Source organism: Mauremys mutica, chromosome 1 (genome assembly GCF_020497125.1).
Source record: "Mauremys mutica isolate MM-2020 ecotype Southern chromosome 1, ASM2049712v1, whole genome shotgun sequence".
NCBI lineage: Eukaryota > Metazoa > Chordata > Testudines > Geoemydidae > Mauremys > Mauremys mutica.
The window spans coordinates 156,760,468-156,773,139 of record NC_059072.1 but is presented as its reverse complement, the minus strand read 5'-3'; the positions used below and the strand labels follow the sequence as shown (position 1 = coordinate 156,773,139).

At 51.6% G+C, this 12,672-nt stretch overlaps 1 protein-coding gene across 3 annotated transcripts in view; it reads right to left on the bottom strand.

Annotated features, from left to right (window-relative positions):
* The window catches only part of HGD (homogentisate 1,2-dioxygenase), a 41,989-nt gene that overhangs the window by 17,106 nt on the left and 12,211 nt on the right, over window positions 1-12,672 (bottom strand). For all 3 annotated transcript variants that reach the window (XM_045001088.1, XM_045001089.1, XM_045001090.1), the window contains 4 exons: window positions 10,534-10,639; window positions 4,153-4,212; window positions 1,719-1,810; window positions 653-687 (listed from right to left, as the gene is read on the bottom strand). In XM_045001088.1, coding sequence (XP_044857023.1) covers window positions 653-687; window positions 1,719-1,810; window positions 4,153-4,212; window positions 10,534-10,639 — 293 coding nt within the window. The remainder of the gene's footprint in view (window positions 1-652; window positions 688-1,718; window positions 1,811-4,152; window positions 4,213-10,533; window positions 10,640-12,672) is intronic.

The following is a 12,672-nucleotide window of genomic DNA, read 5'->3' as shown; positions in this document are numbered from 1 at the left end:
TTGGTATTTTGCGGGTTTTGCTGATGAATGAGTTCATCACCAAGTCGTTTCTATTAATCAATTAATCAAAAAAAAGATATAAACAAATATCAGGGTCACATGCATTTATTTTTGGTGAAATAAAGTATTTAAATATGCATGCATTTAAAGTGCCAATGCAACACTTATTGTTGCAAGTTTGGACACTCTAGTCTGGTGGAACTCAGGAGCACAGATCTGCTGTCAAAGACTCACTAGTCTTGGACTGAAGCAAAGCTGTGAGCTGTCTATCAATCCCAGGGTTTATAGTTTCCAGAAAACCTCAAGGGCTTTTATGACATGCCTAATAGGATTCCCACAATAGCAGACAGATGCAGAGCACTAGGAACCAGACACTGACTAGCTAGCCAAGGAATCTAGGCCCTGTTGAAAAAACAAAGAGAGACTTGCAATCCTGGGCTGAGAGAGAGACGCTGAATGTGGCAGGCAACTCACCCATTACCAAACCATCCCAATTTTGGATGGTCCAGGAGTGATGTTGATCACTGACCACCAGTCCAAACCTTCCCAGAAAGAAGAACGAACCAGGGGTTGGGAGAAACAGAGAGGAGGGCTGATGGCAACAGAGATTAGCACTGATGGGGGGGAAACAGAAGTCACATCAGTAACTCACCAATCAGGAAGTCTCCATCTGAATTGTAAAAGCACCTAAAGAAAAAGGAGCACAGGCACACACATACTACAGGCTGTAACATGAGGGTCTCTTGGGCAGGTAGCGTGTCAGTGATGCCAATGGAGGCAACCTTGGGAGCCCCACTCACAGGGTTGGTGGAGACTCAGCACATAGAGGCACGCAGGAGGCAGGATGATCTAATGCACAAAGCACAGGACTAGGAACTCCCGAGGACTAGTCTTGCCTCTGCTAACATCCTTCCTCTGTGACCTTGGCCAAATCACTTCCCCCCTCTGAGCCTCCATTTCCCCATCTGTAAAATGGAGATCATGATGCTGACCCACCTGACAGAATTCTTGAGAGAAACTGTTAATGTCTGTGAGGTGTGATATTAAGTATTACTGACCTCCAAGGGTGATCTTGGTCTGTGGGATAAGGATCTATGAACCCTTCATCATTCCCACCTCCCTGCTGATCAATGTGCACCCCATCTCTTTGCATGATGTTTACCCAAGGGAGTTCAATCTGTTAGGGCTTTCTATACCACCCAGCACCATAGTATCTAAGTACTTTTGTTGTGTGCACATGAATTTAGGGGATATCTAGGCATTGTTATTTGCAAAACAGTTGCTATGTGGTCTGTGCTCTTAGCGAGCATTTGCAATGAATTACAGATGATATCGGGATGGCTGCAAACTAACACTGAGGCTGTGTCTATACTACGAACCTTACAGCGGCACAGCTGAGCAGTACCACTACAGCTGTGCTGCTGTAAGGTCTCACGTGCAGTCACTCTTTGCTGGTGGGAGAGAGCTCTCCCGTCAGCATAGTTAAACCACCTCCAACGAGCAGTGGTAGCTATGTCAGCAGGAGAATGTCTCCCGCCAACATTATGCTGTCCACACCAGCACTTTCGCTGGTGAAACTTATGTCGGTCAGGGGTGTGTTTTTTCACACCTTTGAACAACAAAAGTTTTGCCAGCAGACGTGCTAGTGTAGACAAAGCCTATCACTTGCAAACTAACAGCCCTGGAAAACCTTGACCTCAAATCTAATAATCACTGACCTATTAATCATGGAGGTGTTACAGGTGAAGATGTGGATGGCAATCCCATTGCGTGACTTGGGCTCCCCAGCTCCACACAATGTGTGCAAACCCTAGGAGACAAACACACTGAGTTAGAAAGAGCAGCAGGTAGCTGGATGGAGACAAGATCCCTCCATCCCCTTAGATGGGGCTTGCCCCACTGGCTGGACTCCCTCCTTCCTCGCAGATCCCACCTCTGCTGGCTGGGGTCCCTGTCTCCATATGACTGTTGTTTGCTGTTGTTTAAAATGACCCTGATCTTTGGAGATCACTCAAAGCTGAATATGCGGCAGAGCAGCAGGCCACTGGCTAACAGTGCATGAAGCTTCTCTAAAGCCCAGTAAAGGGGGTGGGGGGGCTTTGAAAACTGTGGCAGAAGACACAGACCCAGCCCAGTAGTCACTGGAAGAGAGTGGGGAACACCCTCTCCCTGAGGAGATGAGCTACCCCAGGTGTCTGTCCTCCAGAGCCGTAACTAGGTATTTTTGTGCCCGAGGGAAGAATATAAAATTGTGCCCTCCTCCAGGGCCGGCTCTTTGGCAGCGGGTCCCTCAGTCCCTCTCGGAGGGAAGGGCCTGTCACTGAATTGCCACCAAAGAATGAATGAAGCGGCGGTGGTAGAGCCTGTGATTTTGGGGCTCTAACTCATGATTTTTGACTGCTTGGGCTGGTAATGTTGCTTCCAAGATGGTCTTTGGTTCCAGTCCAGTTCCAATCATAGGTTGAGAGAGGAGGGAGATGCTGGATATCAGCAGTGGCCACTAGGGATCAGCATGTGTCCTGAGAATGCTGGGAGTTCAGGTCTGCAGGGCAGGATCAGGGGTGGCAGGTTTGTAGAAATTTTGGTGGTGCCCAGAACCCACCCCTGCCCAAACTCCGCCCCCCCCTCCCCAAGGCTCTGGGAGGGAGTTTGGGTGAGGGAGGAGGTCTGGGGTGCAGGCCCTAGGCTGGGGCAGGGGATTGGGGTGCAGGTTCTGGGAGGGAGTTTGGGGATGGGAGGGGTGCAGGGGTGAGGGCTGTGGGTTGTGGCTGCAGATGAAGGGTTTGGAATGTGGGAGGGGCTCAGGGCGAGAGTAGGGGTGAGGGCTCTGTCTGGGGCTGGGAATGGGAGGTTTGGGGTGTGGGAGGGTCTCAGGGCAAGAGTAGGAGTGTCAGGGGTGAGGGCTCTGTGTCTGGGACTGCAGATGAGGTGTTTGGGGTGCTGGAGGGGCTCAGGGATTGTGTAGAAGGTGGGGGGGGTGAAAGCTCTGGCTGGGGTGTGGGCTCTGGGGTGGGTCAGGGCTGGGGATGAGTTTGGGGTGCAGGCAGGCTGCCCTGGGACAGGGGCCAGAGAGGAGGACTCCCCCCAGACCTTTCCCTGCCGGCAGCAGCAAGCTCTGGGAGAGGAGCCCCCCTTTCCCACCCCCCAGCAGCACACTCACCCCCACCACCGTCACTGCATGTGCTCCTAGGACCCCTCTCAGGTCCAGGAATCTCCCTCGCCTCCCCCGTGGTGGGTGCTGGGGGCGCTGCATGTGCCTCCTCCCCTGCTGTTGCCCCTGACTGTAGCCTCACTGGGGGTGAGGGATGGGGCTGCCTCCTGGCCCAGCATGGGGCAGGAGCGGTGACTGCAGGTGGGGAGCCCCCTGTGCTGGTGGAGGGTCCCATTGGAAAATGAAAGGGTCTGAGGGGGAAGGGCAGGCTCAGAGTCAGTCTGCCCTGGGAGTGGAGATGGGGGCACTAGGACCCTGCGGCAGCAGTTGCTGCAGGGAGGCAGCATGGAGCTGCAGGGGAGAGACAGGGACTCTCTGCTCCGGGGCCAGGAAGGTGGGGGGGGAATCACCCGGGTTATAAACATCTCCGTGCCAGCGGCTTTTTTTGTCTTTTCTCCACCGCTTTGTGCGCCCCTCGGCTTTGTGCGCCGGAGGCAAGTGCCTCACTCACCTCGCCCTTGTGATGGCACTGCTGCCCTCCTCACAGGGTTTGCTAGGGAGCTCGTAAGGGGAATGGGGCTGGGCTCAGCCGGAATCTATCTATCCTCTGTCTATCTCCAGGGAGCAGCGAATCTCTCACTCTGTAGTTCCAGAGTCAGGCCCAGCTTGGGAGGGTAGCCAGGAATTCTGGCTTTGAGTGGCCTGGTTGATTTCAGTTGGGGATCTATGGCTGCAAAAAGCCCTTCCAACTTTTCGGTACCAGAACACTATACGCGAGGCTTGGCTGCTCTGTTTATTGCCAGCGTACAATCTAGTAGTAAGAGCAGGATTCCTGGGTTCTATTCCTAGCTCTGCCATTGACTCACTGTATGATCTCAGGCAAGTCAGTGGGCTCTCTGTGCCTCAGTTTCCCCTCTGCAAACTGCACAGTATTGCTATCTGCTCTGCTAAACTCTACAAAGAAGGGAAACGCCCCGGGAGGCTCCAGCTGCTTGACTTACGCTCACAAAGTCCAGTTTTTTTTCAGAGGCTCTTGGGATCTCAAAAGGCTTCCATCTTAGCTAGAATCAAGCAAACACAAAGTAAGGAAGGAAATGCCAGCCATTACAATATGAACAATGCCAGCTAAAAAGAACAGAGAGCCCTCCATGCCGTCACCCTGCCCTCTGCTGGGTATTTTGGGGGTTTTCTTCTTTACAGGGGATTTAAAAAATATTTTGCAAACCCGTTTTCTGACCTGGGGGCTGCCAAGCTTGAAATTTCTATTTAAAAACTGTCCTTCCCTGTGTTATTAACACCACCTGACATGCAGAGAATTTCAGAGTAACTGACTCGTCACCACTGATGCTGTTTGTTTCATTTTGTGCTCTGCTCAGCATGCGACCATTCACTTGTTGCATGACCCTGGGCTACTCACGTCTGTTCTCTGTGCCTCAGTTTCCCCACCTGTCAGACAGGAGGGCTGCGGGCTCAGATAACTGCTGTTGGTAAGGCACTTGGAGTTGCTCACATAAAAGGTGCTCGAGAAGCAGGCGGCTCCAGGCACCAGCGGAGGAAGCACGTGCCTGGGGAGGCACATGCTAAGGAGCAGCATTCCATCCATTCTTGGGGCCCTGTCGAGAAGTGTATATTACTTGGAATGGCAGTCAGTTTCGCTCTCTGGTTCTCAAGCTCCTAACACGGCGGAGACAGGTTTCAATTAAAAAAAAACCCTACAACAATTGGGCCCCAATTGTGATCTCAGTGACACTGAAGGTATGTCTACACTTGAGGTGAGAAGTGTGATTCCCAGCCTGCATAGGTGTTCCTGAGCTAACTCTGCTCGAGCTAGCACAGTAAAAATAGCGGTGTAGTTAGGGTATCCCAGGTGGTGGCTCGGGGTAGCCATCCCACTACATGCCCACTGAGTCTCCTGGGCATGTACTCCAAGTTTACTCCAATGTAAGTGTCTGGGTTTTAATGGCGTTATTCCTGATTAACACTGGTGGATCTGAGGGCAGTCAGGCTCTCTGCTGACAGTCCTTTTTAACTCTTGTAACATTTTGTAACATTTTAAAAAAACAAAATCTAAATTTTGAGCCTAAATGACTTGTCAGTCTCCTTGAAGATTAACCTTAGGAGGAAAAGAAAGTGGTGGTGTGCTGGGCCACACCAGATGCACCTCTGAGGGAGGCAGTGCAGGAGTTCATCACTTATTAATCAGCTGCACACCAGGCTTGGCACTGCTAGTGGCAGATAATTGCTCTGTTCTCTGAAGCCATCTGCTTACAAAGAAGTCCTGCGGTTCAAGCCCTGGCATGGGCAGCCGGGTCAGGGCAGCCAAGCAGAGTCTCTTACTGAACACAGGGAAGTAAGCGTTGTTTGTCTTTGTACTACAGGAGATCCATTTTTTTAAAAAGGTAATAACATGGATCAAGAAAGTATAAATGAAAAAGACTTGAGTGAAATAATTATGAATTGCCTTTCACTTGTACTAAATAAGTCTGATACTTTTTTAAGTGTCGGGGGGGCAGTTTAAAGAAAGTGTGGATGGACTGATATCTAGGGAAGAAAGCAGCGCCGGTGCAAGGATGTTTTGTGCCCTGGGCGAAATTTCCATCTTGCGCCCTCCCCCGTCCCCTGCGGTGGCTCCCTACCCCCCCCCCGTCCTGAGGCGCCCCCCACCCCCCAGCAGCTCCCTGCCCCTCTCTGCCCTGAGGCACCCCCCACCGCGACAGCTCCCCCCCGGCCCGGGGAGCCGTGCGGCAGCTCCCCGCCCCAGCTCACCCCTGCTCCGCCTCCTCCCCGAGCACACCGTTGCTGCTTCACTTCTCCCGCCTCCCAGGCTTGCGGCGCCCATCAACTTAGGCGCCGCAAGCCTGGGAGGCGGGAGAAGTGAAGCAGCCACGGCGTGCTTGGGGAGGAGACGGGGCAGGAGTGAGCTGGGGCGGGGAGTTCCCCTGCGTGCCACCCCCCCACACTTGCTGCAGACAGCCCTCCCCGCACTCCCCTGCCCCAGTTCCCTCCGCCTAAATGCCGGCGGCGACTGGGGCGGCCAAAGATCCGTCCATTGCGGTCGCCGCTGAAGAAAATGCCGCCCCCCAAATCCTAGCGTCCTAGGCGACTGCCTAGGTCACCTAATAGGTCGCACTGGCCCTGGGAGAAAAGATGGTCTAGTGGTTAAAACACAGAGTTCAAAGTTAGAAGGTCCAGGTTCACAGGCTGTCTATGGCCTGGTCTACACTAAGGGGGGGGGGTCGAACTAAGGTACGCAAGTTCAGTTACCCGAATAGCGTAGCTGAACTCGAACTACCTTAGTTCGAACTACTCACCCATCCAGACGCCGCGGGATCGAAGTCCACGGCTCCCCCGTCGACTCCGCCACCGCCGTTCGCAGTGGTGGAGTTCCGGAGTCGACGAGAGCGCGTTCGGAGTTCGATATATCGCGTCTAGATGAGACGCGATATATCGAACTCCGAGAAGTCGAACGCTACCCGCCGACCCGGGCGGGTAGTGTAGACGTAGCCTATGTGACCTTAAGCAACTCACTACCTTTCTCTGTGCCTTTGTTCCCCCAGCCGTGAAATGAGGATGATAATTGTCTGCTTTACAGAAGGGGTGGGGCTTATCTCATTAATACTTTGAGATCTGGGGACAGAAGGGATTGGAGAAGAGCAGAGGGTTATTTATTATTAATAATAGTCATAACAACAATGGATATGATACACAAGCAGTGGCGGAGTGAGCTGACAGACCAAACTGGCAAGGGATCAACACATGATGCCACAGCGGACTGAGAGGGCTGGGAGCTATGAATGATACAATAGGCCAGGCCACTGGGTACAATGCTCTTCCTTGGGAGCATCTGGATGAACCTTCAGCATGTTTGTTGCCATGCAACAATGTCCCAAGGGGCTCTGCACACAAAGAGACTTTGGGCTGCTCAAAAAAGGGGGCCTCTGAGGGAGGAGATATTTAGATGTCAGACCAGATGTGGCTCTCATGACGTATTCCTGTGACCAGCATGAAACAATCAGGTTATGGACACTCTAAGCTTTCATTTTTTTTAAAATAAAAAAGTGGCTAAGCCTCATTGCTGCAGCAATAACCTCCTAAATGTGAACCAAGTGTAAATACAAAGTGATGACATGTCTGCCTGAGTCTGCAGACAGCCTGGAGCAATGGCTCAGAGGTGTGACCTTCCCTGTTCATCTCATTGGGAGTGACAATTCTAAAGGGCAATGATGATACTTCAGTGTCAAAAGTGACAACTTCAGTGTCCACTGCTGATCAATTTAAGCCCTTGATGGCTGGGAACTGACAGTCACTGCAGGCAAGGGATCGCAGATGGAAGAACAGAGAAGAGACACAAAACAAAAAAGAGGGGAGAAAGAGAGATGGGAAAGGAAAGGAACAAAGGGCAGAAATAAAGGTAGCTTAAAGGATTGCAGATTTTCTCATTGAGTGATACTGAATGTGACAAATTACTGAGTAAATAATAATGTTTAGCTCCCACCTAAAAGGCTGTATTCTCCCCTTGATATCGGTGCAAACCTCCACTGAAATTAGTGGGAGGTCCACCATGGAATGAGGGGAGTAGAACGTCCTGAAATTATAGCCCAGCCTATGGACCATAATGAAACATAGAATTCAGCTCCCTCCTCCAAAGGAGTTTGACACCTTGCGCTAGATGTTAGGCTACTGCCTGGCTTTGAGTTGTATTCAAACAACTGGATGATTCTTTGTTATGTTTGGGTTTTATTGTGTTGGGCCCTGATCCAAAGCCCAGGAAAGTCAAGGGAAAGCCTTCCATTGACTTCAGTGGACTTTGGATCAGGTCCTTAGATGACTCACTGTGGGCTCCTTATAAATGAATAAATAGATAAAAGATTCCACAGAAAACTGAAGTGAACTGTGCAAGACACCAGCCCTGGGGCCAAACCTAAGATCAGTTGTGCTGGCAGGCTGTGAGCACCCAGACAAACAACACCCTGGCCTTGTGGTGTCTATGACCAATAGGTTCTGGCAACTAACTCACTGATCATGACTATATTCCCAGCTCAGCTATCGGAGCTTGAGAAAGCAAAGGAACGGTGGCACCTATTGGCTCTCAGTACCCAAAGGCCCTTGGTACAGTTAGCCGGAGTGCCACCAGAGCTGCCTGGGTACTAGAGTGATGGGTACTATAGAAAACACCATAGTGATAGCGAGACATTCTCCTTGTCAGAGAAACTGAATCTCCTCTCTTATTCTCCTAAGATGTCAGTTGAAAAATGGCTCCTCACTCTGAGCTCTAGGAAATTATCTTCCTACATTTGATTACGGTGGCTTTAAACTGCGAGAGAGGGGATGGCAGGTTTGTCACTCTTCCTTCAGAGAACCAATGTAATGTAAATAAATAGCTCCAGATAATTCCAGGATGGATTCTTTAGAGATACCTATATTAATAAATAATCATCATCTTAAGTTCTGTTTGTGAAAAGGGATCAGGGATGGATGAGGCTATAATAGAAACCATCAAAACTTCAGCTACGAAGGAGCGTCAGACAAAGACGCACAAATATGATCCTGTCACAGTGACTGGAAAACATATTCCAGCACAACTGGGAGAATATTGAGATAAATAGCCACTGGCTGGCTGGAAATTAGCTAATGATGATGCATCGAGGATAAAACCCGAGAGAAGCTAGAGCCAATGAATACAAGAACACAGAGAGGGAAGGATGGCAGGAGGAACGAGGCAGATTAGCAAAACCAAATGCTGTGTGCCTGATGGGGAGAGGAAATCATGATTAAAGATGATGGCAAGGAGGACAAATGCAATTGCTCTGCATGACTCTCTAGAACAAAACCTGATTTCCGAGGAGGGCTGGGGAGAAACACATGGGAAGGGAGTAACATCTCCAAAAACAAGCAGAGCGAATGTGTTGTGGGGACGATCTGCTCCTTTGCCTGCTGGGTGGGACTCAGATGACCTTTTGACTGGGAAAACTGAGAAACAGTACCAGGTTTACAATGGCGCCAGGCCCACCAGCCTGGCCCGCTCCACTTGTGCTGCGCCCTGAGCGGCTGGCTCCTCTCCACCCCCTGGCCCTTCCCCCCCGCACTGCTAGTTCTTCTCAGCCGGCCGGCTGGCTGAGGGCTCCTCTCTGCCCCCATCACTGGCAGGCTGCTGACGGCCTGAAGAGCCCTCAGTCTCTGCTGCTCCGGGCTGCTGACCGTCTCCTTTGGGCTCCCCAGGGGGGTGGGGCCTGCCTCTCCCTACCGCTCTGCAGAAGTGGCAGGCTGGGGAAGTTGGTGGCTGCCCTCCCTACCCACTCCTGCAACCAGGCAGGCAAGGCTGGATTGGACCCCTGGAGATGGAGCCACTCCCGACCTTCAGCTATCCTGCCCCTAGCACTGTGCTGGGAGTGGGGATCCCTGCTGTGTGCTAGCTCAGCAGGGCCAGTGAGTGCGGTTGTGATGGGGGAGTCTGTGGGGAGGCGCTGGGCATAACAGGTCTGGGGGATGCCGGTCATAGAGAATCGGGGGGTGCTGGGTGGGGGCGCTGTGTGGCACAGCATAGGCCTATCCCTGAGGGTGAAGGGACATGCTGGCAGCACAGGGCCTGGTGGACCACCTGGTGCATCTGGCAACTGCTGGTTTGTAAACAGTGCTCTTGGATGGGGCTGGGCTGTTCCTGCCATGCACCGCTGCCTCTGGCCGCCCCCTCACTCCAGGGACCAACCTCCCTGTGCCATGCTCCATCGCCCCCATGGGGGCCCACAAATATGTTTGGTGCTGGGCCCACAAAAGGTGAATCTTGCCCTACTGAGAAGGTGCAGCAGCAGAGATGGCAAACATGGGACCGTGGCTTTGGGGAAGCCTTGAGGACTGCCCAAATTTGGTGACTACAAGGGCTGTGCTGATTACCAGCCAAGAGATCAAGGGCAGCACCCAATTTGCTAACATGTATGTGAGGAAGCACGCTCTAGTAGTTGAAACACAGGGCTGGGAGTCAGGATTCTTGGGTTCTAGTCACAAGGACTTACTGTGTGACTGACTGGTCAAGTCACTCAACTACTCGGTGCCTTAGCTTCCCTATCTCTAAAATGGGGATATGAATATTTACTCTCCTGCCTGGGGTGTTGGGATGATTGAGTACTGTTTGTAGAGCGCATGGAGATCTTTGGATGGAAGAGACTAAGGAAGAGCAGTTATCTGTTGTTATAGTATTGTCAGAACCAAAATGTGTCTTTGGGATTTTAATAACACACATTTGTCTTTATTTCAGTGCCAGATTCATGCTAACAAACATTTTAAAAGTGCAGTTCCCATTGTGCTTTAGGCATGGTGGGGCTGCCATTGAAACACAATCATAGAGTTTCCATATACTGATGTTCCCTCTCTTCAGATCTGGTTACCTGGTTGGGTTCAGCCTCCGCTTCATCCCAGTTGTGTGTCAGGTGGCCTTGCGCCATGGGTTTAAAGGGCTTGTGACAGACAGAGGGTAGAATTCTATACAGCCAGCTACAGAGAAAGAAAACACCAGTGAGACCAAGCCCAGACTCTCCAAATAGCGGTTTCTGTGCTCTTGACAGCACCTATGAAATTTTCAATGAGATCAAGTGGACCTCTTGTATGTCAATTCTCCAATCAATCCTCACAGTTATATAGATCCCAAAGTACTTTATGGGCCATAATTACACACAGACATATGAATATGGATAACCTTATCTCTCATGGAAATACAGCCACATCTGGGGTTGAATTCAGTGGCTAACAGCACACAGCAACACTACACAACGGTTGAGAGCTGGCAGTGAAGAACATAGTATTTAACTAAAGGTGTCTCTTCACTGCCCAGTTAACGGGGATGACTGGCACCAGGGTTAGCCTACCCTGGATGTGAGAAGCCACCCTGCAAAGCCCTACCCCTGTTACTGTGTCCTCATTGTTTCTCCTCTTGCTTGTGTGTCTGGGGGCATAGCACATGGTTCTGTGTACTGAGATGCTCTGGGACTGTTTCCTAGTCTATTTTGTCAATTGCAGGAAAACTTGTCTATACCTCCTGGGGAACTGTGGGAAGGCATTGGAGGACTATCAACACTTGAGTACTTTAGCCTGTGTCCTGGGTTGTAGCCAGAGTGAAAGCAAAGCATGGGTTCTAATCCTCCCTAGTTGGGTCAGCTAGCCTGGTTTTGTAGTACCTAAAAACGCAAGTCAGAGAGTTTCTGCGTGGATGGGAAGGAGGTTGGCCTATAACTCAGGTAAGAGACCAGGTTGACTGTGCAGTGAAGACGTATCCTAAAACTACAGGGGAGTTATAGGCAGGCAGAAGGTAATTACTAGAGTTTGCATTTGGCAGGTTACTGGAAGTAATATCGTACTCCTGCAAACAGTGCCATGGGATGGTTAGTGAGCACAGGTAGTCAGGGCCTAGGTTTCATGAAAGTTGACACCCCCTAGCACCACACTGGGTTACCTGTCACTAAGGCTGTGATTTAGTCATGGAGGTCACGGAAGTCATGGGAACTGCAGGGTCCCCTGCTGCCGCTGGTGGCAGGCGGACCACCTGCAGCTCCCGGCCACCGTGGGCAGTAGGAGAGACCCCCACCACTAACTGTCCCCGCAGGTGGCAGGGGGGACCCCTGCCGCTCCTGGCTGCCTCTGGCAATGGAGTGATCTCTGCAGCTCCCACCGCTGCGGGCGGCAGGGGGGACCTCCCAATGTTCCCCGCCACTGCGGGCGGCAGGGGGAACCCCCAGAACTCCCAGACAGTGCAGGTGGCGGGGGGACCCCCACAGCTCTCTGCCTCTGCTCCCAGCTGCTGCGGGCGGCAGTGGGGACCCCTGCTGCTCCTCGCCGTCCCGGGGGCCCCCGCAACTGTCCGCCTCCGTGGGCAGCAGAAGGGACCCCCAGAACTCCCAGCCTCCATGGCAGCAGGGGGAACCCCTGGAGTTCAGAGCCCCCAGCCGAGGGGGACTCTGGAGCTTCCAGCCCACCCGCAGCCACCCAGGCTCTTCATTTTATCATGGATGTTTTTAGTAAAAGTCAGGGACAGGTCATGGCTTCTGTGAATTTTTCATTATTGCTCGTGACCTGTCCGTAACTTTTACTAAAAATATCTGTGACAAAATCTTAGCCTTACCATAACTTACTCTTTCATCAACAGCGGTTCCCAAATCCATGTGGGTTTTCTCCAGAGATCTCGATCCAAGCACTAGCCAGACATGTCCCTGTCTAGTTTATGAAATCTAATGAGATCCCAGCCCAAAGCTGCAGACTTTGATGAACAGGATGTAACTGAATGACTTGATTTACTTTCCCTTGCAGCAGAAACAACTTGTGCTCCAAAAACTGTCTGTTTGGGTCACTGGCCTCGGGCAATGCATTATTCACCAGTGTGTGGAGCAGAAACAGCCACGCCTCACGTGGAATGCAGCACATCTGTAACCCACACACTCCTGGGGGTGGTGTTCTGTCCCATCTAGTGGCACTGAGACCACTTAGGGCATGGCTACACTGGAAACTTCAAAGCACTGTCGCCTCCACAAGCCTGT